The following is a 20,542-nucleotide window of genomic DNA, read 5'->3' on the forward strand; positions in this document are numbered from 1 at the left end:
TGCTTAAAGTGCATAAGTGACAATACGTTAAGACACATACGGCTCAATTATGGATAAAGCTTGGCTCTTGCTCAGAGAAGCTACGGAATATTATGATTATTATATTTTTATTATTTTCAACAGTACATTGTTAGAAGCTCAATATTGCAATATAGCGAACATAGACCCTCTAGTGGCCCAACAGATTGACAACATCTAAACCTGGGGTGTGCAAACATTTGTGCTTCAGTGATAGACACATCTATAAAACGGTTAGACAGCCACAGGTTAGATTATAAAATGTGTATGTAAAATTGTTTCAAAGTGCCGTTTATGTAAAATTGTTTTTTTTAGTGCCGGTCAAAGAGCAGAGTCTTCAGAAAATGGGCCATGCTTTGCCCACCCCTATCAACTATCCTCATAAGATTATTTTATCTGAACAAAATATTGTATAAAATAGACCAGGACAATTCCCGCTATTATGTTTAAAATACATATTGTTTTCTACATTATACAATAAAACAATTATGCAGATAAGAACACGTTTTTTATTGTTCGTGGGCGTATTAATACATTTAAGTTAACCAGTTGATAAAGACACGTTTTTTATTGTTCGTGGGCGTATTAATACATTTAAGTTAACCAGTTGATAAAGCGAATGATTAATAGCTCCACAAATTATCGTACCTTTTATTTTGTGTCGTCAAGCAAGCTGACTTTACAAAAACGGATTCCCTCCTTGGAGCATCGTTGCCCTGGTAACCAGTGCCGTCACGCTAACTTCGTTGTCAGGGTGATGTTTGGACTACGTCCCAGACGTGAACCCTTGGAGCAAAGGGGACAGTTTAAACCAATTATTTATAATTCAAACGATAAAATTTTTCAAATACATATGAAAGTTTCGAAAAGTATGAAATTACTCGAATGTATGTGCCTTTGCAGGTGTCAAAATGGGGAGGAGAGATAAGAAAAACGGGACTAGTCGCGATTCGTTGAACACGGTGAGTCACGTCTTCGTCAATTTGTGCTACGTTGGAGCTTGGCCGCGTACCACCTCGCTGTCATCTTGACAGATTGAAGCACGTCGCGTCGCATTCCAAACACCAGCAACTGCCGTTTTACTACTAAAATCTCCCGAAGAGGACATTTTAATAAAAGCATGTGAAGCAATCTACGATTATGCGGAGGAAGGTGAGGGTAAACTACTAGAACTCAATCCGTCTGTTTGTCTAATCTAGTCTTGTCTCTCCCGGCCATTAGGAGATTTGAATAAGGTTTATCTGACGGAGCATGGGGCATTGGGGCCTCTCAGTGAGCTCATCACTCACAGCAACAGCAAGATCAGACGCAATGCCATCATTGGACTAGGCGTCATGGCGACCAACAGTAGGCCTACGTCACATATGTTCATGTGGCTCAATGCATGAATGTTAAAGCGTTTACACACTGCACTTGGCTTCACGGCAAACCAACGTGGGGTAAAACCCAGGTGGGCGCAGAGACGAGTCAATCCGTGCAAGATTGCCCATATTTGGGAGTGGTTGCTAAGCGACCGAATAGGAAGTTGCACGGTATCGATTCCCTCTGGCTTGTTGTGCTGAAATTAAAAAGTCGGCCGCATCTCGCAATCTGAATTTGTCGATGGAAAACCCTGACTTTGGCTTTACTTAAAATAATTATGAGTAGGAGACGTGATACTAGTGAAACGTGTGATGATGATAGATTTTATTTATAACACTATTTTTTTTTTAAATTAAGGCACATTTCTATAATTTTTCTTCCCAAGTCACTGAAGGACACTTACGCACCAATGAAAAACAGCTTGTATTCATTTAAAATATGGAATTCTAAACAATGAAAAAACACATGCTGCTGAAGGTGAAATTATTGTTTCCAACAATTTTGACGTTTTTTCCCAGCGCGCATGGTTTCTTTGTGAGAAGAAGGAATGGAATGTTAAATTTTTACAAAGTGCTGCCTTCTGGTCTTCCTTGATGCTCTCTTATTGAAACTTATGATGCTGAAGCCAGTTAAATGCTCCTGGGACATGATTTACCTCAAGTAGGTTTTTATTAACTCGAGCTTTGAACTCGTGCTTTGAAGTCAGGACGGGTGAGAGAAATTCCTACCAGCAAAGAGGGCAACACCACAAGGAGGCGCAAAATCTCCATACGTATGCCAAGAGTCATACATTTTGGATTTGCATTTTGTCTGTGTCGCCGCTTCGAAGAACGTCTCTCTTAGTTTACAGACTGAGTGCGCGATGACTGGGAGTGGCATAACAAAACTCTACAATCTCTTGCAACATAGTCGTTTGGCTTTCTTTACTGTAACTGCATTTAAAAATAATATTTTAGAGACATTGTGCAATTACATAGTCAAATACCATTTTACCAAAGCATTTTTTATTACATTTATTTTGGGATGCACACAAAGGTGCCCTTTGCGGCTGCACATTTTGCACATGCTAGGAGTAGGAACCACCAATGGTGCCAATTTGGGTCACTGCGACTGCAGAGTTACATTTTTTCCCCCAATTTTCTGCATGCTATTTTCACTGTAAAAATAATAACTCGGAAATTACTCAACCACCTTTCCTATTAAACATGGCAACTGTTGAAGTGCTACTCCCTAATTTAACTGCCAGTGCATGGCAGTGCGTTGTTGGGCCACACTAGCACATATACTGTGAATGGGTTGCTTAACGAGCGCATTTAGCTGAGCTAAGTGCAGTGTGAAAAGGCCTTTAATATCATTTGTGCAATCACTTAAAGGTATAGCCAGGAGCATGCTGCAAAACTTTGATATTATTCCATCAATCATTGACCAAATATCACTTGATGGTAAGTTTCCATGCTCAAATGATGAATCAATAATCTCTCAAATAAAGGGGAAGTCAACCCTAAAAAAATACTTGTAATAAATTTTTTTATGCGCCTTCACTAGTCTAAACACGATATTCTGATTATTAATGCATTTGTGGAATATGAGTTTAGCAGCAACATCCCCCCATTTTTAGCGATCACGGGGGAGCATCCATTTTGTCACTTCCGTCGGCTGATAATGACAATTGCTCAGGAGCAACTGTGATGTCATTTTCAGTCGACAGAAGTAACAAAATGACCACCCTCTGAGATGGACAAAAAATATGTCGTTTGCTGCTAAATCCAAATTCCACACACAATGTCAACTTAAAATGACATCACAGTTGGGCAGGGCTTACCTATCGACCAATCATGGCTCAATTTCAGAAAACAAGTCAGCTGTGATTGGTCGTTACCTGAACCCCGAGCAACTGATGTCATTTTTCAGTTTGTCAGATGGATAAAAAAAGGTGCATTTTGCTGATTAACTCATATTCCACAAATTGAATATTAATCAGAATACCGTGTTTATATAAGTGTGGGCACATCGAACATTATGGTCAAGAACATTTTTGGGTTGACTTCCTTTTTAAGGCTGTATCTTACTGAGCGGCAAAGTCTTGTGAATGTTGCCGAACGTGGCGAATGACTTTGCAACCTTTAACCAATCCTGACAAATAAAAAAAACATTAGCAGTCGCAAGGATTTGCTGCTCAGTGACAGACAGCCTTTATATGATGTTGATTTTACTATGTTATGTTTTCCCCTTCATTCAACAAGACACTGTTGTCCAAGAATTTGGGACTCTGTGCCTTTCCTCTCTGTCCACGGAGTCCTGCTGTAAGGTGCAGATCCTTGAACACAAGGGTCTGCCACTGTTAATCAACCTCCTCTCTAATGCTGACCCAGATGTTCAGAAGAACTCTCTGGATACCATCTACAACTTGGTTCAGGTGAATCAAATCATTAAAAAAAAACAACTGGAGTTACAGATTGTTTCTGAAAAAGCACAAAAAAAAGACAACACATTTAAATGTTATCATGATTTTATGTCTATGAAGGACACCCAAATTTGCCCGGCTGTCATCGAGTTACAAGGGATACGTCAACTACTCACACTGCTCAAGTCAGACTTCAATGCCATTCAACTACAGGCTTTAAAAATAATGCAGGCAGTCGCTACATGTGAAGAGTCACAACGCGCCTTCAGGGAAGAACGCGCATTTGATGAGCTCTTAGAGATACTTAATAATAAGGTTGGTAAGTGTATAACTTTTCTGTACAGTATGAAATATATGGATGACGTATTGAGAGACTGTTGATCAAGTAATCAGGAGCTGGTTGGTCTTCTTGTATTGATTAACAGAAGTTCCATTCTCGATCAGCATTTAATTTTGAAATGGATGCAACAGAGAGTGTTTCTAAATCTCACAGGAATTAATGGACCTACACGGGGAGTCCTTGCTGGTTCTTTCCAATTGTATGAGTGACTCTGAGAGTTTCCGGGTGATACGGCATGGAGGAGGCCTTGCTCTGCTCATGGAGCTTCTTCTCAACTCCAAATTGTCTGAAAGCCAGGCAGCTTCGAATAAAAACGGCAATATAGAAATCCAGGCCATTGCTGTGAAGTGCATCGCGGGTGCTGCTCAGAACCGTAAGAGCAGAACATGACCAAAATGCTGTGCAAATTGAAGTCATTTTTTGGTAATCTCATGCATTTTGCCTCAAATTCATCTCATGGTCTACTTGAAGTGCCACCTTTACGGGTGTGTCATTGAATTCCTTTTTGTTTTAAAGGTAAGTTTCTGTTGCGACTGAAAAGTTCATCAGCGTAATTCTTTCTTCAGTGGAGACTATGGCTTTTGGAGTGACTTAGTTTAGAGTTCGAGCAGCAGTTCAGTCGCTAGAGCAGACGCTTGGTCTTTAACGGGCGGAAGGTTGCAGCACAAATTTTTGGTTGGTTGGTTCAAACTCACATCCTTCAATTATGGCTGGATTGTATTGTCAATTGTTTTCCAAATATAAATTTAGCTAGTGGAATTGTATAATTTTATAACTGTAACAAAATACCCATGGCAGGTTTGCTAACTGTTTCTGAGGCTTTGAGCTAAACGTTAAAACATTACCACAAACAATCACAGTGAAATATTGCTGAAGTGAGATGATTTAATGAGATCAACTACAAAGCAGGCTTTTTAATCACAAGCATGATTTGAGCAAAAAAAAACAAACAAAAAAACAACTTTCAAACTAAAAATTGTTTTCCCTTACTTAATTTTTCTGTTTCTGACACCTTTTCCACATGTGGACCAAGGACTAAATTATGTGAATCAGCCAACTACAAATTTGCTCCCGATGGGCGTAATTGCAATTGTTACAAGTGACAACTGTCTCTTGTCCCCCCCCCCCACCTGTGTGTACTTTGTGTTGGAGTGCCCTATATCTGTGTTTTTATTTATAACTATACAGCTGGCCTTCAACCATTTCTACATGAGCAGAGGATAGAGAAGGTTCTGGTCGATCTTCTGACTGGGGGCAGCGATGGTGTGAAAGCATATGGTTGCCAAGTCTTTGCCTTCTTGAGCTCCTTCCTGCCCAGCAAAGACCTCTTCAGGGATTTAGGTATTTTTACACCAAATTGACCAATGACATTTTCAAGTGCACATTTGATCATTTTTTTTCTTTGATTCAGGTGGCATTCCTGTTGTGGTTCGGTTACTGAAAAGTAAATGTCCAGTGATCATAGAGTACGCTATTCAGGGCCTCGTCAATCTCACATCTGGAGACCAGCGAAATATTATGTAAGAGCTAGACAGGATGACCATCCTCCACCCCACCCCTCCATAGTTTACGCATTCATAATATGAAATTCTATGAATATGATCAGTAGTCCTGACAATCCAGTATTGATTGACTCGGTGAAGTGAAACAAAATGCAGTTTAACTTATATTTACAAATAGCAGTGATGGTAGCTTGCATAAATTGTGATCGCATTTAATGCATTTCACAGGTCTGTAATTTAACAGATTATTAACTTTGAAAAGTCCGCTGATTAAAGGCATTTTTCATGTTGTCCACACTTCTTTTCTTGCTCCTTCCTTTATTAGTTTTCGGCAATTATTTTAGGCAGTCACGAAATGCAAACATAAACATGTACATTATAAAGGTATATGTGCATTAATTAGAGTTTTTGTCCCCATTATGACACCACCAGGGAAGTTTTTTATGCCGGAGGACCTGAGGTGCTTGTGCAGAGGCTACTAGACACGTGTCCTAAAGTGGTGGCCAATTGTATAACATTACTCGGCAGAATGTCAGGACAGGAAGCCCTCCGGTGTCAAGTGATAGAACAGGGAGTCATGCCAGCACTGGTGGAACCCTTGAAGTCGTCAGACACGCAGGTCGTGATCAGTGCCTTGCTCTGCATCTGCGAACTGACTTTTGAGGAAGACGCCAGAACTCAAGTTAGTGCAGTTAGTACAATTAATTCATTACTACACTGCACAAGGTAAGATACAAGAGTGTAAACATTTTTATCATGAGACAGAAGCCAATTAGGGAATTGATACAAGAAGGGCAACAGATTAGAAAACCAACATGAATGCAAAATACATGAATTACATAATTTCTCATTTTCATTGGAACACACAATTCTACCCATACACCTTATCAAAAGTGACAAACGTAATGATGTTAATAAATAGGAGTGTTTCTAATTCAGACTTCATGGGTGGCACCATAAACAATTACGAATAAAATAAGGAAGCTAATTTAAATTTTTTTTTCAACATAGCTGCGAGAGGCTGATGGTCTTGAACCTTTGATCAGTTTGCTGCATTCCAGTCACATGGAGATATTGCGCTGCACATGTATGGCAATCAGTGTTTGTGCAAAGGATGAGCACACTGCTGTGGAGATGTGTAAACTTGGGTGAGATGCAATGCGCATTACCTAATTTTCGTTTTCACAAATAATAACGATGAATAGAATCATCACTATTAAACAATAATACATTAAATCATATTATGGTTTAATTAAGACACATTTGATATTGTTTGGAAAAGGAAAAAAATCCACAATTTAGAACTGACAGTAGAGGGCAGTGTTGCACAGTCTTGTGTTATCAATGAATTTAAAAATAAATGAAGATCCTGTCGTGTTTGTATTTTTCAGAGCCTTGGAACTCCTTCAAGAAATAACCCAGTCAATAACTCGGAGGAGCAAGTTCACTGAGTTTGCCTTGATCAGTCTGCTCAAATACAACATGTCGCTCAAATATGGTCTGCTAGGATATTTAGCCACTACTGATGTCATCACATGTGGCTTCTATGATGCAGGGAAGGTGTGTACATTAGAAAAATATGTTTTCCCAAGTTATTTTTTGAGCTTTTTGATGATACCAAGCACTATAATATTTCTATCAGGTTGGTTTTTGTCAGAAGGTTTTGACCTTAGAGGAACTGTTCATGGAACCAGTAAACCAACTACGGCCTGTCATTGTGGTCAATGCAATTGAGTATGAATCCCAAATATCACAATCATGCATGTCTATATAAGCCATTGGACAGTCAAGTCCAGTTTGGTTCAAACGTTTGGAAATATATGCTCCAAAACAGTTTACTAATTTAAATTCTTCTAACTTAGGATGAGTGATGATGTGCAACAGAAAGATGAGACGCTATCAGAGTCTAGTCAAGAGAGAAATCGTAAAGTGATGGATGACATTGCTTTGCTGCTTCTAGTTAAAGAGGTGAAAGAGACTATTGAGCCTTTGAATGAAGAACAAGAACAATATGTTGCTTTGGCCAGGTGACTATTTCCACTGGTACATTACCACCAAGGAGACATTTCACATGTGCAGAAAGCAAAGCAGCATCCAGTAAACTCAACACAAACACCAAATATTTTATAACTCTTAATCCAATTTGTGGTCATTTCTTCCCGTATCAGGTTTGTCACAGAAATAATGGGAGGGGCCATTGAAAAGGAAGAACTGGAAACATTTCCATGGATGCAGCACCTGGATGAACTCAGGTGTAAACTGCTGTGTAATGTAATCCCTATTGGCATGATCAATAAAGGATTTTATTGCCACAGGGCACTTCTTTTCAAGGTACTTCCACTTACAATTCACAAAATCATCTTTTATTCATGGCTGCTGCCTCACTACACTCATCTTTGTAATTATTAACAAATTTTTTTTCATGCAGTACTTGGCTGATGGCATCGGCCTGAGGTGTACTTTGGTTAGAGGTGACTACAACCGAGGTTGGAATGAAGTATTCCTCTACAAGGGGGATTCTGGTAGCAATGAAAACTTCTCGCAGCCATGTTGCTACATTATGGACCTCATGCACGAGCCTGGAACTTTCCTGGAGGCTGAAAGCACCGCTGCTATTGAATATCAAAGCTTATAGCTACAGAGCGTAGGAACTGTAACTAGACAGATTTTTACAATCATTTCTTCAATATTTGAAATGATGATAACAGAATGACTGCCATTTATCTAGATATGAGTTATCAAATAGTGGGATTTGGTGTGACCTCAGGGAGCATGCTTTTTTTTTTTTTTTTTTTAAATCCCAGTACTGGAATAAAGTGTAATTACACATTCTCTACAGTAGGTGGCAGTGGTCATTCATTGTCATAAAGTGTAATTACACATACACTACAGTAGGTGGCAGTGGTGCTTTCATTGTCAGAGTGCGTGGTGAGTATTAACATTTTGCACTGAGCATGCACACAACACTGTACAGAGTAGAAGATATCAAGAGCAATGAACAAGAAGAGCCACCACAGAATCATTTAACACGGACTCAAAACTGTTAATAAAGTTATTCTATGTTGGAAGTTGATCTCCAGTTTTTTTCTTAGAAATTATAAGGTTTATGCAGAGGTATACTTATGACAATTTTATACACAAGTGTTCTTTATAGTCGTGGCAGTGGGTTACGCAAAATGTTTATCTTCTTGGGGAGGTCTAACAAAATAATTGAGAAGCACTGGGATGAATGGGACTTGGAACATGTAAGGATGAGGTCTGGCTGCAAACCTCAATATATGAGTGTTGGGTTAACAAATTTCAGTGTTAGTATGCTGCCTACCAAAAGACATACAGACCTAATTATATTACAGAACTCAATTGGGTGACTATCAGTTTGTAAATACCTCTTCCACTATTAGCAATATGGCTCCTGTTACTCCTCTCCAGTAGAAATGGTGAAACCAAGATGTCCTTTTTACAATTGGCATTTATTTCTGTTAAGCATGACGTGAGAACTGTACAAAATACGGAAAACACAATATTAAGGAATAACAGAATTTCATTCTCATAGAGAACATAAACAAATAAAAAATAACCTCAATTGCCATATAGGATTGTTTACACTCAATAAGCTGTCGTTAAGAGTCATCTTGACAGCTTCTCTGCCTGTAACATGTCTTGCGTAAAGTGTCTGTGCATGGATAGTTTTATTTTCCTAAACTCGCACATGTGGAAGAGGGTGTTTCATCACCTTGTGGGATGAAATTAAATATAGCCGATTCCCGGCCAATCACAGCGGCTCCCCTCATTTATTTTAAAATCAGGACGGTTGCGAGGCGCACAGTCTGACATTGCAGAAGCAAAAATTGACCTCTCTGAGGTCCGTGCATGAGATTGGCGTGTGCAAAGTGAGTTTACAAGTTAACTGCAAGATATCTGCTTGCGGAAGTAGTCGGCTGTGCATGTGACATGGAAAATTGAAGACTGACTTGCACCCACAATCGTGTGTGTATGAACCACAGTCCCCTAGGGGTGAGAATCTACCTGAATCCCCCAACATTACATTACACCATCTGTGCCAGATGTTAGACCTGGTTGAGGGTATTCTAAAATGTCGCCTACTTTTGGTCACCAAATTGCCAGATGCGCTGAGTGGTGTGCAATAGTATATGTCAAAAGCCCTATTGTCATGATCCGCGTCGGACATGACCGGGGTTTTGTTATTGTTTTCATGTTCATGCGGTTTTGTTATTGTTTTCTTCACCTCCCGGCCATGTGCACTTGTTATTGTTTTGATCTGCTGAGTAGGGGCGTTTCCCCTCAGCACCTCGCCCTCACCAGCCACGCACCTGTTCCCCGTCAGCTCACACACCTGATGCCCATCCGCACTCCTAATGACTGGACTATATAAACACCTCATCCCAACAACTCATTGTCGGAACATTGCCCCTGCTACGCCTGCCCTATGCAATTGCTGCCGCACTTTCCTGACTTCCACGACCACGTTTGTTCCTGTCAAGTTCATGCTCTTGTTCACGTCCTCGTTCCCGTCACGCCCCTCAGCGTTCTGCCCCCGGCTTATGTTCCTCGTCTTCCTTTTCTGTTAGTCACGTTTTGGTTGCGTCCTTGTTATTTTTCATCCTGCCACGTTTGTTTGTCCACGCCCCGTTGTTTGTCCTCGTTAGATTTATTTAATAAACTCCCTTAGTTTACCCTTCTCCTGCTTCCTCGCTCTTTGGGTCCACCCACCTCTTCGCCGAACGGCGAAACCTGACACCTATTGAGACGTAGCCCAATCTACCAAATTCACAAACATAATAAACTAGACTTGTCCCTGCAGGAAAATGATGCACCCGTTTTTCCGCCAAGCAGAGGCGGCTGGCTCTGGAAATAGGGTCCTATGTCAGATGCTTATATAGCAGACTTGAAAAAACACATTGGCTCAAATGACATTTAATCATGTAATAATAACTATATATATATATATATATATATATATGTATGTATGTATATGTATATGTATATGTATATATTATATTATTTTTTTTCCCAAATCATCACTTATACATTCCTGGAAGCTCACTCATACCCCATCAGTGGTGAGTACTTTTGGATTAGGCCTGTGGGCTACTCATATGGTCCTTTGGGGTGAGAAGTTGCCCCCAGCCACCATGTTGGTGACTGATCGTATTATTTAAAAAAAAAATCAACTATATTGCCAGAATTAAAAGATATGCCTCCATTTATGTCTTCTATTTTGAGTACAAACGTACAAAAGTTGCGTATATTTTAATTTTGCATACGCACAGGAAGCAATTGATCAGAAGAGAAACATGAACATGATTTTTTCTGTCTCAAGATATGTATCAAAACTGCAACAAATAAGTCTCATTTTATTGTAGTTTGACACTTTTTGACGCGTACAGTATTATTTTGACCAAATTATTTTCTATTTTTCGGTCCTTTACTTTGTTGACGGTCTCTGCTGTAGCCGGTTGCCCTGGGAAACCGATGTTTGGCCTTTTTTTTTTTTTCCAGATCGGAGGTCCAGGAAAGTGAAATATCTTCAAATCGGTGTTCACGATTTTCTAAGTCGTATTTTATATTACGTGTAAAGGACTTTGTAAATAAATCTGTTGGTTATTGATTAATCAATTTATAAACCGTTATTATATGCATTTTTCCTTAATCGAAAAAGGTCAGTACAGGCTTCGGCTCCCACGAAAAACCTGTTATGTAAAACATGGACTCAAATTGGGGGTAAGTTCCGACAAACGTACAATTTACGTTTAATTTTTTGTCATGAGGCCATTAGAAAAATTGGTCTCAGTTACGCGATGACGTCAAATTCGTCACATTACCAGCAGTCATACTCAACGTCGCAGTTGATAACTGTGTAAAGCTAGTACAAAAGAATGTCGTCATTGTGTGGTCAATTATTTGCCGAAGCTTGGCAAAACACACTGTCTTACATAAACTCATTTTTGAATGCCCATTTTATTGCAAATGTTAATCTACGCAAAAAGAACTAAAATGCCCCCAAACTACATTCGTTTTGTGTACTCACAGGCTCACAATATATTAATGAAGTGGTACAAAAGCGCGACTGCTGTGAAAAGACATTCGCAATGGACAAGAAAGATAAGAAGGAAAAAAAGTCCAAGAGTTCAACTCCCTGCAAGGACACGGTAAGATGCATGTCTGCATCTTTAATGATTACAAAATGCTCTGCCATACAATATCATTATTTTGTCCTACAGTTTGAACCACTTTGCGTCGACGTCAAGACAACAACAACCGCAGTTCTTCTGCTGAGCTCCCCCGAAGAGGACGTTGTAGTCATAGCATGTGAAGCAATCTTCGAATTTGCAGGGAAAGGTGCAGAACATGATTTGTGGACGTCGACGGCGCAGTACAGGACCGTACTCATTAATTTTCCCCGTCTTTTGTCTCCCCCTGCTGTCAGATGGCAACAAGGTTTTTCTGATGGAACTTGGAGTACTGCAGCCTCTCAGTCAACTCATCACACACACTAATGAGCTAATCAGACGAAATGCATTTATGGTTTTGGGCACCATGGCCTCCAACAGTATGTTGAAACAGCATTTGCCGTTCAATAATGCATAATTAATTTAGCCGCGTTATTTTGACAATAATGGTTGTCTTGTTACTGTACTCGTGTTTGTTGGTTTACTCGAATTAAAGAGTTAAATTTGTGTTGTCGCTCCAGGTGCTGTGGGGAATGCCCTACAACAAATGGATATAATTCCATCAATTATTGAAAAACTCTCCCTTGATGGTTAGTTTGCTGCAATATTATACATATACGGTTATTTTATTCCCTATTCACCATACTTGATCATTCACTGTCCATTTTCCTCCTGAAAGATTGTTTTGTCCAAGAGTATGGAACCCTGTGCCTATCCTATCTGTCCCTGGCTCCGATCTGTAAGGTTCAGATTTTTGACAACAAAGGCCTGCCAGTACTAATCAAGCTCCTCTCCAGTGCAGAACCAGATGTTCAGAAAAACTCTCTGGAGACCATCTACAATTTAGTTCAGGTGAGTACCAATATCTTAAGGTTCAAGTGCAGTGGAACCTCCATAGTTGAACACATGTTCCATTTCTTGACATTGGTCCAAGCTGTTGGTAATTTCAAAACATCAACCAAAAAAGTCAGTTCATGTGTTCCACGATCAAACTCACCATCACGATAAAACCTTTGTGAATGGCACAAGTAGAAATTAAATTGAACCACTTGATGGTGTTTGTAGAACAATATAATGCAGACAAATATGTATTTTCCACTGCGCTAAAAGCTGCAGTATGTAAATTGTGGCAACGCTCTTTTCATTTCTTCTCTTCCCTCTGATCCAATATGTCAATGAAGAACAGCCAATTCTGCCCACATGTACTCGAGTTGGGTGGCATCCCTTTAATTCTGGAGCTGCTCAATTCGGACTATGCTGTCATTCAGCAGTTGGCTTTGAAAATTTTGCAGATAATCACAGCTGATAAAGAGTCGCACAGCACAATAAGGAAAGAGCAAGTACTTGATAAGCTCATAGATATCATCAAAGACGCGGTTGGTATTTTGTTAACCTCTTCCTAAAAATATTTGTGTCAACATTTGTTTTTAGAAGATATTATTAACGTGAAATACTTTACTCTTAATGCCTTTTCCTTGCAGGAATTCAATGACCTCCATGTTGAGGCTTTGCAGGTTCTTGTTAATTGTGTGGGTGAGAGTGACAATTTCCTGATGATCCAGAATGGAGGAGGTCTAAATGTAGTGTTGGAGCTTGTTGTTCCCCCTAAATTATCTGAAACTGGCAAACATGAAATATATCCTGTTAAATGCAACAATAATGAAATCCAATCCAGTGCTGTTGAATGCCTCTCCAGAGCTGCTCAAAATCGTAAGCACCGTAACAACACACTGAAGCGCTACATTACCAGTTAGTGTTCCTACAAGTCTTTGTTTTTCTTCTTGTATGAGCGCAGCTGACAGTCACAGAGTTCTCCACGAATTCAAAGTTGAGGATATTCTGGTGGACCTTCTCTCCGGGAGCAGCGATTCCGTGAAAGCATTTGCTTGCCAAACGATGGCCGGCATGAGCGCCTTCTTATCCAGCAAAGAACGCTTCAAAGATTTAGGTCTTCACACAAACTACGGAACAATAATATTCCCTCTGTAGTTAATACGTAGGACATTTTTATTTGTTATTTTTTGTGAATTCAGGTGGTTTATCGGCTTTGATACGTTTACTGAGCAGTGCAAATGTGCTCGTGAGAGGGGAAGCAATCCAAGCTCTTGCCAATCTTACAGCCGGACACCAGGAAAATGCTATGTAAGACCTGCTTACAATTTATTTACATGATTGTTGACAAGTTTTGCATTGTTGCTTATTCTTATGATTTTTTAATCTCGTTGCCATCCTTAGGTCAATATACGAAGAGGGAGGACATGAGATTCTTGTGCAATGTCTCCGTGATTGCTGTCCCAGGATAGTGGCCAATGCTGCAGCCATACTTTGCAGGATAGCGGGTCAGGAAGCCATCCGATGTGACTTGTTCTCTCTTGGGGCCATATCTGCACTGGTGGAGCCCTTAAAATCAACAGACCCGCAGGTCCTGATCAATGCTACTTTGTTCATCTGTGAACTGGCGTTTGATGCCGATGCCAGGGCAGAGGTTTGTGTTTATTTGGATTTGTTAACTTTTGCGCCCATTTATAGTTAAGTTAAGTCAAGTCAATTTTGTTTGTATAGCCCTTAATCACAGACAGTCTCAAAGGGCTTTACATAGCCACAATCGACATCCCCTGATCGTAACTCCCAGGAGGGCAAGGAAAAACTCAAAACCCCATTAGTGGAAAAGTGAGAAACCTTGAGAAGGGACCACAGATGGGGGAATCCCCCTCCCAGGATGACTAGGCTGCAATGGATGCCAAGTGGGCAACATTTGACATAAAATGATGCTGTGCATCATGGTAAACCCTCCAAAGTTAAAAAAAAAAGGAATAATATGGAAAACTTAATTTATTCTAGTACTGCACGTTCGGGATTTAGATTTAGACTCCAGTCTTTCCTTTGTGGACAGAGAAAGCAAAACCTAATCTTTTGAAGCTCTGTCAGTTGTTAATTGTCAAGTTTATTTGAACTTTCAGGGCATATTTTGTTCACTCGTTTTGATGCTTTTGAGACATTCAAACTTAGATTATCAACCATATGTATGTAGACGCAAACAAATATCCATTATGTGGATGTGTCCATCGTAGCTCCAGAGTGCTGGTGGTCTTGAACCGTTGGTCAATTTGCTCCGTTCCACAAACATGGAGGTGTTGCGTTCCACATGCATGGCAATCAGCGTTTGTGCAAAGGACGAGCCCACGTCTGTAGAGATGTGCACATTTGGGTGAGATTTTCAAACAATTCCATATTTTCAGTTGAAATCATTTCATATGTTCCAACACTTGGGGGCACATACAAATTATTTACCTCCCTTGAACTTTTTTGACCTCCGTTTTCCACATTTCAAGCTTTCAAACATAAAGATAAAAATTTAATATTTTGTGAAGAATCAACATAAAAAATAGCTCAAGCTCAGTAAGGTTAGATAGAGAGCGTTTGTGGTCAGCAGTTTTCAGATCTTTCCATGGATTCTCAATTTGATCGAGGTCTAACCCCAGGATATGTTCAGTTTTGAACCATCTCACTGTAGATTGTGCTTTATTTACAATCATTGTGTTGTTGGAAGGTAAACCTCTGTCCTCGCCTCAGGTGTTTTTTCTTTACTCCAACTGATTTTCTTCCAAAATGGCCCACCCTTCATTTGACTTGATATCCGTCTTCCCATCAATTTCAATCTGCAAATCCCAGATTAACTCATTCACTACCAGCCGAGTAAAAAACAAAAAACAAATGGATCTTTGACGTGTTTAGCCGTCAATGGTAGTGAATGAATAATAATTGAACAAATAAGAGCTTGGGTTGTAAATGTCAAATCAGTGTGTCAGATAGTGTTTTAGGTCAGCAGGGAAGGCCTTGAACTCTTGCCAATGTGTATTGGGTAACTGACAAAAAAATCTTATTTAAAAATAAAAAAGTTTTTACATGTTCATGAGTGTTGAATCGACACATAACACCAAACTCCATGTTTTTGTGTTTGTGCTTTAGTGCCCTGGAAATGCTTAATGAAATCAACCAGGCAGACAACAGTAAGAGTAAATTCAGCGAGTTTGCCCTAAACAGTCTTTTGCAATCCAGCCTGTCTCTCAAATATGGCTTGACGAATAATTTGGCCACAACCGATATTATCACTGATGGATTCTACGATGCAGGGAAGGTGTGTCTTTGTTCTACAGCTTTTACATTTGGGGAACCAAAAAAAAGAACCAGTCACGTTGTAATAATATGGAACCTTTTCGTGTATCTTTTAGTTGTGTTTTGGTCATAAAGTTTTGACCTTAGTGGAACTGTCCATGGAGCCAGTGAACGATCGCCTGCCCATCGTATTCGTCAATTCCGCAATCGAGTATGTATTCTCCTCTACATGTTACACGTGTGACTTTTCAAATCTGAATTGCCATATGTTTACTCCAGGGTTTATCTACATACAAAGAGTGTGCAGGATGGGCAACAAACCGAGAGATATTGGAAGGTGATGAATGATGTGGCTTTGAGGTTTTTAGTTAAAGAGGTGAAAGAATCCATCACCGTTTTGAATGACGAACAGGAACGATATGTTGCCTTGGCCAGGTACCTTGTGACTAATTCTTTCACTTTGATGAATGTCACAAGTATAGTAATGTTTTCAGTTTTTGGGCTGTCCAACAGGCAAGTATGCAAAGTCATGGGTGGAGCAATTGAGAAAGAAGATTTGCACACTTTTGGATGGCTCCTGCACGTCTCCCTGCTCAAATGTAAAATGCAGTGTAACGTACTCCCCATTGGCTTGATCACAAAGGGATTCTACTGTCACAGGGCTCTTCTTTTCAAGGTTATGCACTCCCCCATACTCAGCTATTATCCGGTTTCTAATTATTCTAAACACATTTACTCCTGTCCCTTTTATACAGTACTTGGCTGATTGCGTTGGCCTGAGTTGTACTCTGGTGAGAGGTGACTACAATCGAGCTTGGAATGAAGTACTACTCTGCAAGGGTGATTCCTCCGGCAATGAACGTTCTTCACAGCCATGTCGTTATATTGTGGACCTCATGCACCAGCCTGGAACCTTCTTGAGAACTCAGACACCTGCTGCGTTTCGATATCACAGTTTATAGTGTCGCCGATTTTACTGTGGGACTGCCACACTACATTAGCCAGATTTTTTTTTTTTGACATTTTTTATCGCTTTTACCGGAATGACAGTAAACCATGTGTTTTATAATTTTTCTAAGCCTGCGCAAGGCTCAATGACAATAGGATGATTGATAGCCATTTATCTAACTCATAAAATAATATGCAATAAATCTTTTTCTATTTCAAATAAGTGGTAGATATTATTATGGTCTTGCTGTTTTTTTCTACGTAACTAGGAGAAACCTTTTAATATATTATCATTGCATAATCTTTTTTGTAGATTAGGTCTTGCGAAATCTTGGCCAAGGTTAGTTACACAATGAACTTTAAAAATACTGCTTGTAGTTGGTATTTTTATTGGACAAAATTGTGTATTAGAAGGTTTAAATTGATGCATTTTAAAGTAGATGACTGGGATGTTCTAAATTAGGCCTTCTGTACTGCTGGATTTAAAAAAATGAATTAGAATAAGGAATTTGAAGCATATAGCCACAAATTTATAGTTTTATGAAAGTAGTTGTTGCGTGTTTCTTTCAAAGGGTGCCCAAACATGCTAGCAAAATTATATGACATCAAGATATGTAATGGCACCCAACACTAAAAAATGCATGTTTTTGGTGACACATGAATATGAAGACCAAAAAAAAAAAGACATGGGACTAAAGTATGGTATACAAATATAGATATTCCTTTTAGGTATGCACCATATCTAAAATGTTCTGTCAATAAACCTTGTAGGCTTTGGACATTGGCCAGCAATTAAAAGGAGTAAACCCAGTCCACTTTGACCTAGATTGTAGAAAGTTGGATTTTTTGAAAGGGTCACCCAGTTAACAGGCAGGAGCAGCCAGCGGAGGAAGGAGCAGTGCTGACTTTGAGCAGCGTCAAGATTCATGTGCACTTTGAGGGCTGCACACTGCAAGCATGTCTCGTCTAGTCACTCGGATCGTTGTCATCTCGAGACACTCGCGAGTCTCGCTATCCGTACCAAGGAGCATCACGGCCTTGCGCCCAGTACACATAATTCCAGGTAAGTTAGATTTATTACATTAAAGGTGTTATGTTGAGCTCAATGTGTTCTGGAATTTTAATTTGAAATGGCAGCCTTGTAGTTGCATTTCAGTTAAGAAATGACGAGTCCTTGATGATTTATGCTCAATGTAATGTCAATAATTTCAAAAAAATTTACAATACTTTAGAACAGTTGACTTGTGCTGTTCTCTTCAGGCCTGAAATCTCTCACTCGCTATAATGAGAAAACAGACTGGCAAAAGAAACTTTCTCCTGAGCAATATGTGGTCACAAGAGAAAGGGGCACTGAGGTGGTGAGTAACAAACGCGAGCCGACCACCTGCACATACACACACACACAATTGCACACATCACAGCATGTCCTTACATGGTGAGAAAATTAGATCATCTTCACAAATGGAAAAGTCATGACAATGAGACTGTCACTGTCACACACTTACATCTGCGGTTGGGTATGGACTTTGTTCTTCCCTATATTGCCAACCTTTGCTAAGCACTGTTCCGCCACATGGAATTTTCCATACATCATTTTAGACTATGTAGCACTATTGTCAAGTTTAAGTCTAACTTCACATGGCCTGTGCATCAACTGATCATCGTATGCTACAAAGATGGATTTTAGCAACTGAAAATAACAATTACAATGTTATTACTGTATAATTAGAACTATAGCAGTGGTTCTCAAACTTTTTTCAGTGATACCCCCTGTGAATTTTTTTTTCCAGCCAAGTACCCCTGAACATCTATTTAAATGGTTGGGGGGTTGGGGGCGGGAGGTGTGGGTTTTTAAAATAATGACATTGAATAACCTACTGAACAGAAAATTTGTTTTATGACCTTATATTTTAAAGGATTTTGGCATGCTGTTTTATTTAAAATCTTGCGTACCTCCTTGATTTGCACTATAGAACTGTATAGCATCAAAATGATATTATTTTTGCTCCGTTTGCACCAAAGGCAATCAAAATTCTGGATGATAATCTAATATGTTGACAATCTATCACTGTATCTCATGAAGTGTTCGGTGAGTGTCATTTAAAAAAAAAAAAATCGTAGTTTCTTTCTCCATCTCTGCATAAATGCCTGCATGTGATAATTTGGGGTTGTTTCAGCCCTTTAGTGGGATATACCTGAACCACTACGAAATGGGGATGTACCACTGTGTCTGCTGTGACTCTCCACTCTTCAGGTAAAACTTTTTTTTTTCTATGATAAAAAAAATGTTGATAGCAATGATTTTTTTAAATGAGTCTCAGAATCAGAATCAGAATCAGAATCAGAAATCCCTTTATTGTCATTGTACTCAAGTGTGCCACGAGATTAGAGAGCTCCCCTCTCCAGTGCAATACAACAATAATTCAGATAAATATATAAATTAGATAAATAAGAGAATAGTTAATGCAATGGAAAATAAATCTCAGGCACAACTGAATCAGCAAATATGGAGTTAGTTCTGTTTAATACTATTTTATGCATTATATATTATAATTGCACATTTTTTCAAATTCACCTTACATGGATTATATTTTTGAATGTTGTTTGCAACCGTCTTGATAGCTCAGAGGCGAAGTACGACTCTGGAACAGGCTGGCCAGCTTTCAAGGAGGCTCATGGCACATGGGAGCGAGATGAGAGCCACACCGCCATCATTCGTCGCCCTGACAACAGCCTGGGGAGTGCTAGCATGGAGGTCATTTGTAAAAACGTTAGTTCTGCTTTACTCATGAAAGTCTCATGTTTTATGTGTTATACACACAGTTTCTAACCTATTTTATGTTGTTCATGCAGTGTGATGCCCACTTGGGTCACATATTTGAGGATGGGCCGGACCCTACTGGTCAGCGGTTCTGTATTAACAGCGCAGCCCTCAACTTTAAACCAAGAGGCGACAACAAACCTGGCAAGACGGAAGAAAACTGATATGCTATCTGGACTTGCATGTCACTAACAGCAAAGTTCCTTTTCATTTCATTTGACAACACCGGAGGGGTTTTTGGTGTAAAGTATAAGCTCTTTTTTTGTGTTTTGTTTGTGTCACTCTTTTTCACATTCTGCCATGGTTTTGTCTTTTATGTACACACTCTTTGGTGAAGTTTGCCGATTGTTTTTGTGTACTTTAAATGAAAAAAATATTGTTGAATGTGATTGCAATATTTTTCTCCACTTTTTTTTGTTTTTGTTGTGCAATTTACCTCACTTGAATGAAGCCAATTTGTTTCATGAATAAATGCATGTTGTTCTCTATATTCTACGTTTTACTTTAAAAATGTCAACGCCAAAAACATCTTTACAAAAATAATGTTCAATCAAAACATGGCATTCTGATTAATATTGTGTTTCTGGAATATGAGTTAAGCGGCAAAATCCACCCGTTTTTTTACCATTGAAGTGGACGGCCATTTGTCACTTCTGTTGACTTAAAATGACATCACAGTTGCTCAGGATTGAGGGAATGACCAATTAAGGCTCACCTATTTTCTGAAGCTGAGCCATCATTGCTCATTACCTAATAAAGGCATTTTATTGCAAATATTTTTTGCGGGGGTTGACTTCCCCTTTAAACTGATATTGGGGTTGGTGCTGCATTCTAGTGTCA

The 20,542-nt window shown here is 39.4% G+C and overlaps 3 protein-coding genes across 7 annotated transcripts; all 3 read left to right on the forward strand.

The window, feature by feature from the left end:
- Window positions 1–786: 786 nt before the first annotated feature.
- Window positions 787–8,387, forward strand: armc3 (armadillo repeat containing 3). 4 transcript variants are annotated; one of them, XM_088282309.1, is made up of 16 exons: window positions 787–980; window positions 1,053–1,170; window positions 1,240–1,365; window positions 2,754–2,822; window positions 3,624–3,796; window positions 3,905–4,099; window positions 4,278–4,497; window positions 5,313–5,465; window positions 5,536–5,644; window positions 6,059–6,308; window positions 6,638–6,774; window positions 7,018–7,186; window positions 7,269–7,360; window positions 7,489–7,653; window positions 7,795–7,957; window positions 8,055–8,387. In XM_088282309.1, the coding sequence occupies exons 1-16, from the start codon at window positions 930–932 to the stop codon at window positions 8,259–8,261; spliced, it is 2,397 nt and encodes a 798-aa protein (XP_088138435.1). In that variant the 5' UTR covers window positions 787–929; the 3' UTR covers window positions 8,262–8,387. The 4 variants fall into 4 exon arrangements, with proteins under 4 accessions (XP_088138435.1, XP_088138433.1, XP_088138436.1 ...); XM_088282307.1 differs by having other exon boundaries at window positions 3,624–4,099; XM_088282310.1 differs by lacking the exon at window positions 4,278–4,497 and having other exon boundaries at window positions 3,624–4,103.
- A 2,753-nt stretch (window positions 8,388–11,140) lies between these two features.
- On the forward strand, window positions 11,141–17,053 carry LOC148318165 (armadillo repeat-containing protein 3-like). 2 transcript variants are annotated; one of them, XM_088283183.1, is made up of 17 exons: window positions 11,141–11,368; window positions 11,678–11,796; window positions 11,869–11,986; window positions 12,075–12,197; window positions 12,339–12,407; window positions 12,497–12,669; window positions 12,999–13,193; window positions 13,299–13,527; window positions 13,613–13,765; window positions 13,851–13,959; window positions 14,053–14,302; window positions 14,889–15,025; window positions 15,787–15,955; window positions 16,050–16,144; window positions 16,213–16,368; window positions 16,447–16,609; window positions 16,689–17,053. In XM_088283183.1, exons 2-17 carry the CDS (start codon window positions 11,737–11,739, stop codon window positions 16,893–16,895), a joined length of 2,406 nt encoding a protein of 801 aa, XP_088139309.1. In that variant the 5' UTR covers window positions 11,141–11,368; window positions 11,678–11,736; the 3' UTR covers window positions 16,896–17,053. The 2 variants fall into 2 exon arrangements, with proteins under 2 accessions (XP_088139309.1, XP_088139310.1); XM_088283184.1 differs by lacking the exon at window positions 12,999–13,193.
- Window positions 17,054–17,766: 713 nt separating this feature from the next.
- msrb2 (methionine sulfoxide reductase B2) lies at window positions 17,767–20,190 on the forward strand. The gene is made up of 5 exons (XM_088283185.1): window positions 17,767–17,944; window positions 18,142–18,239; window positions 19,059–19,135; window positions 19,504–19,651; window positions 19,735–20,190. The coding sequence occupies exons 1-5, from the start codon at window positions 17,839–17,841 to the stop codon at window positions 19,864–19,866; spliced, it is 561 nt and encodes a 186-aa protein (XP_088139311.1). The 5' UTR covers window positions 17,767–17,838; the 3' UTR covers window positions 19,867–20,190.
- The last annotated feature ends 352 nt before the right edge of the window (window positions 20,191–20,542 follow it).

The sequence above is a fragment of the Idiotropiscis lumnitzeri genome, chromosome 19 (genome assembly GCF_059441095.1).
Source record: "Idiotropiscis lumnitzeri isolate Australia: NSW breed Sydney's pygmy pipehorse chromosome 19, RoL_Ilum_1.0, whole genome shotgun sequence".
In the NCBI taxonomy this organism is placed as follows: domain Eukaryota; kingdom Metazoa; phylum Chordata; class Actinopteri; order Syngnathiformes; family Syngnathidae; genus Idiotropiscis; species Idiotropiscis lumnitzeri.

Excerpts from the sequence above, each read along its gene's own strand:
- LOC148318165 (XM_088283183.1), top strand. The coding sequence starts at position 11,737 with ATGGACAAGAAAGATAAGAAGGAAAAAAAGTCCAAGAGTTCAACTCCC. Across the intron at positions 13,194-13,298 it reads TAGATATCATCAAAGACGCG|GAATTCAATGACCTCCATGT; the intron begins GTTGGTATTTTG and ends TTTTCCTTGCAG. Across the intron at positions 16,145-16,212 it reads TTCGTCAATTCCGCAATCGA|GGTTTATCTACATACAAAGA; the intron begins GTATGTATTCTC and ends TGTTTACTCCAG.
- msrb2 (XM_088283185.1), top strand. The coding sequence starts at position 17,839 with ATGTCTCGTCTAGTCACTCGGATCGTTGTCATCTCGAGACACTCGCGA. Across the intron at positions 18,240-19,058 it reads GAGAAAGGGGCACTGAGGTG|CCCTTTAGTGGGATATACCT; the intron begins GTGAGTAACAAA and ends GGGTTGTTTCAG. Across the intron at positions 19,136-19,503 it reads TGTGACTCTCCACTCTTCAG|CTCAGAGGCGAAGTACGACT; the intron begins GTAAAACTTTTT and ends CCGTCTTGATAG.
- armc3 (XM_088282307.1), top strand. The coding sequence starts at position 930 with ATGGGGAGGAGAGATAAGAAAAACGGGACTAGTCGCGATTCGTTGAAC. Across the intron at positions 2,823-3,623 it reads TGACCAAATATCACTTGATG|ACACTGTTGTCCAAGAATTT; the intron begins GTAAGTTTCCAT and ends TCATTCAACAAG. Across the intron at positions 7,361-7,488 it reads ATTGTGGTCAATGCAATTGA|GATGAGTGATGATGTGCAAC; the intron begins GTATGAATCCCA and ends CTTCTAACTTAG.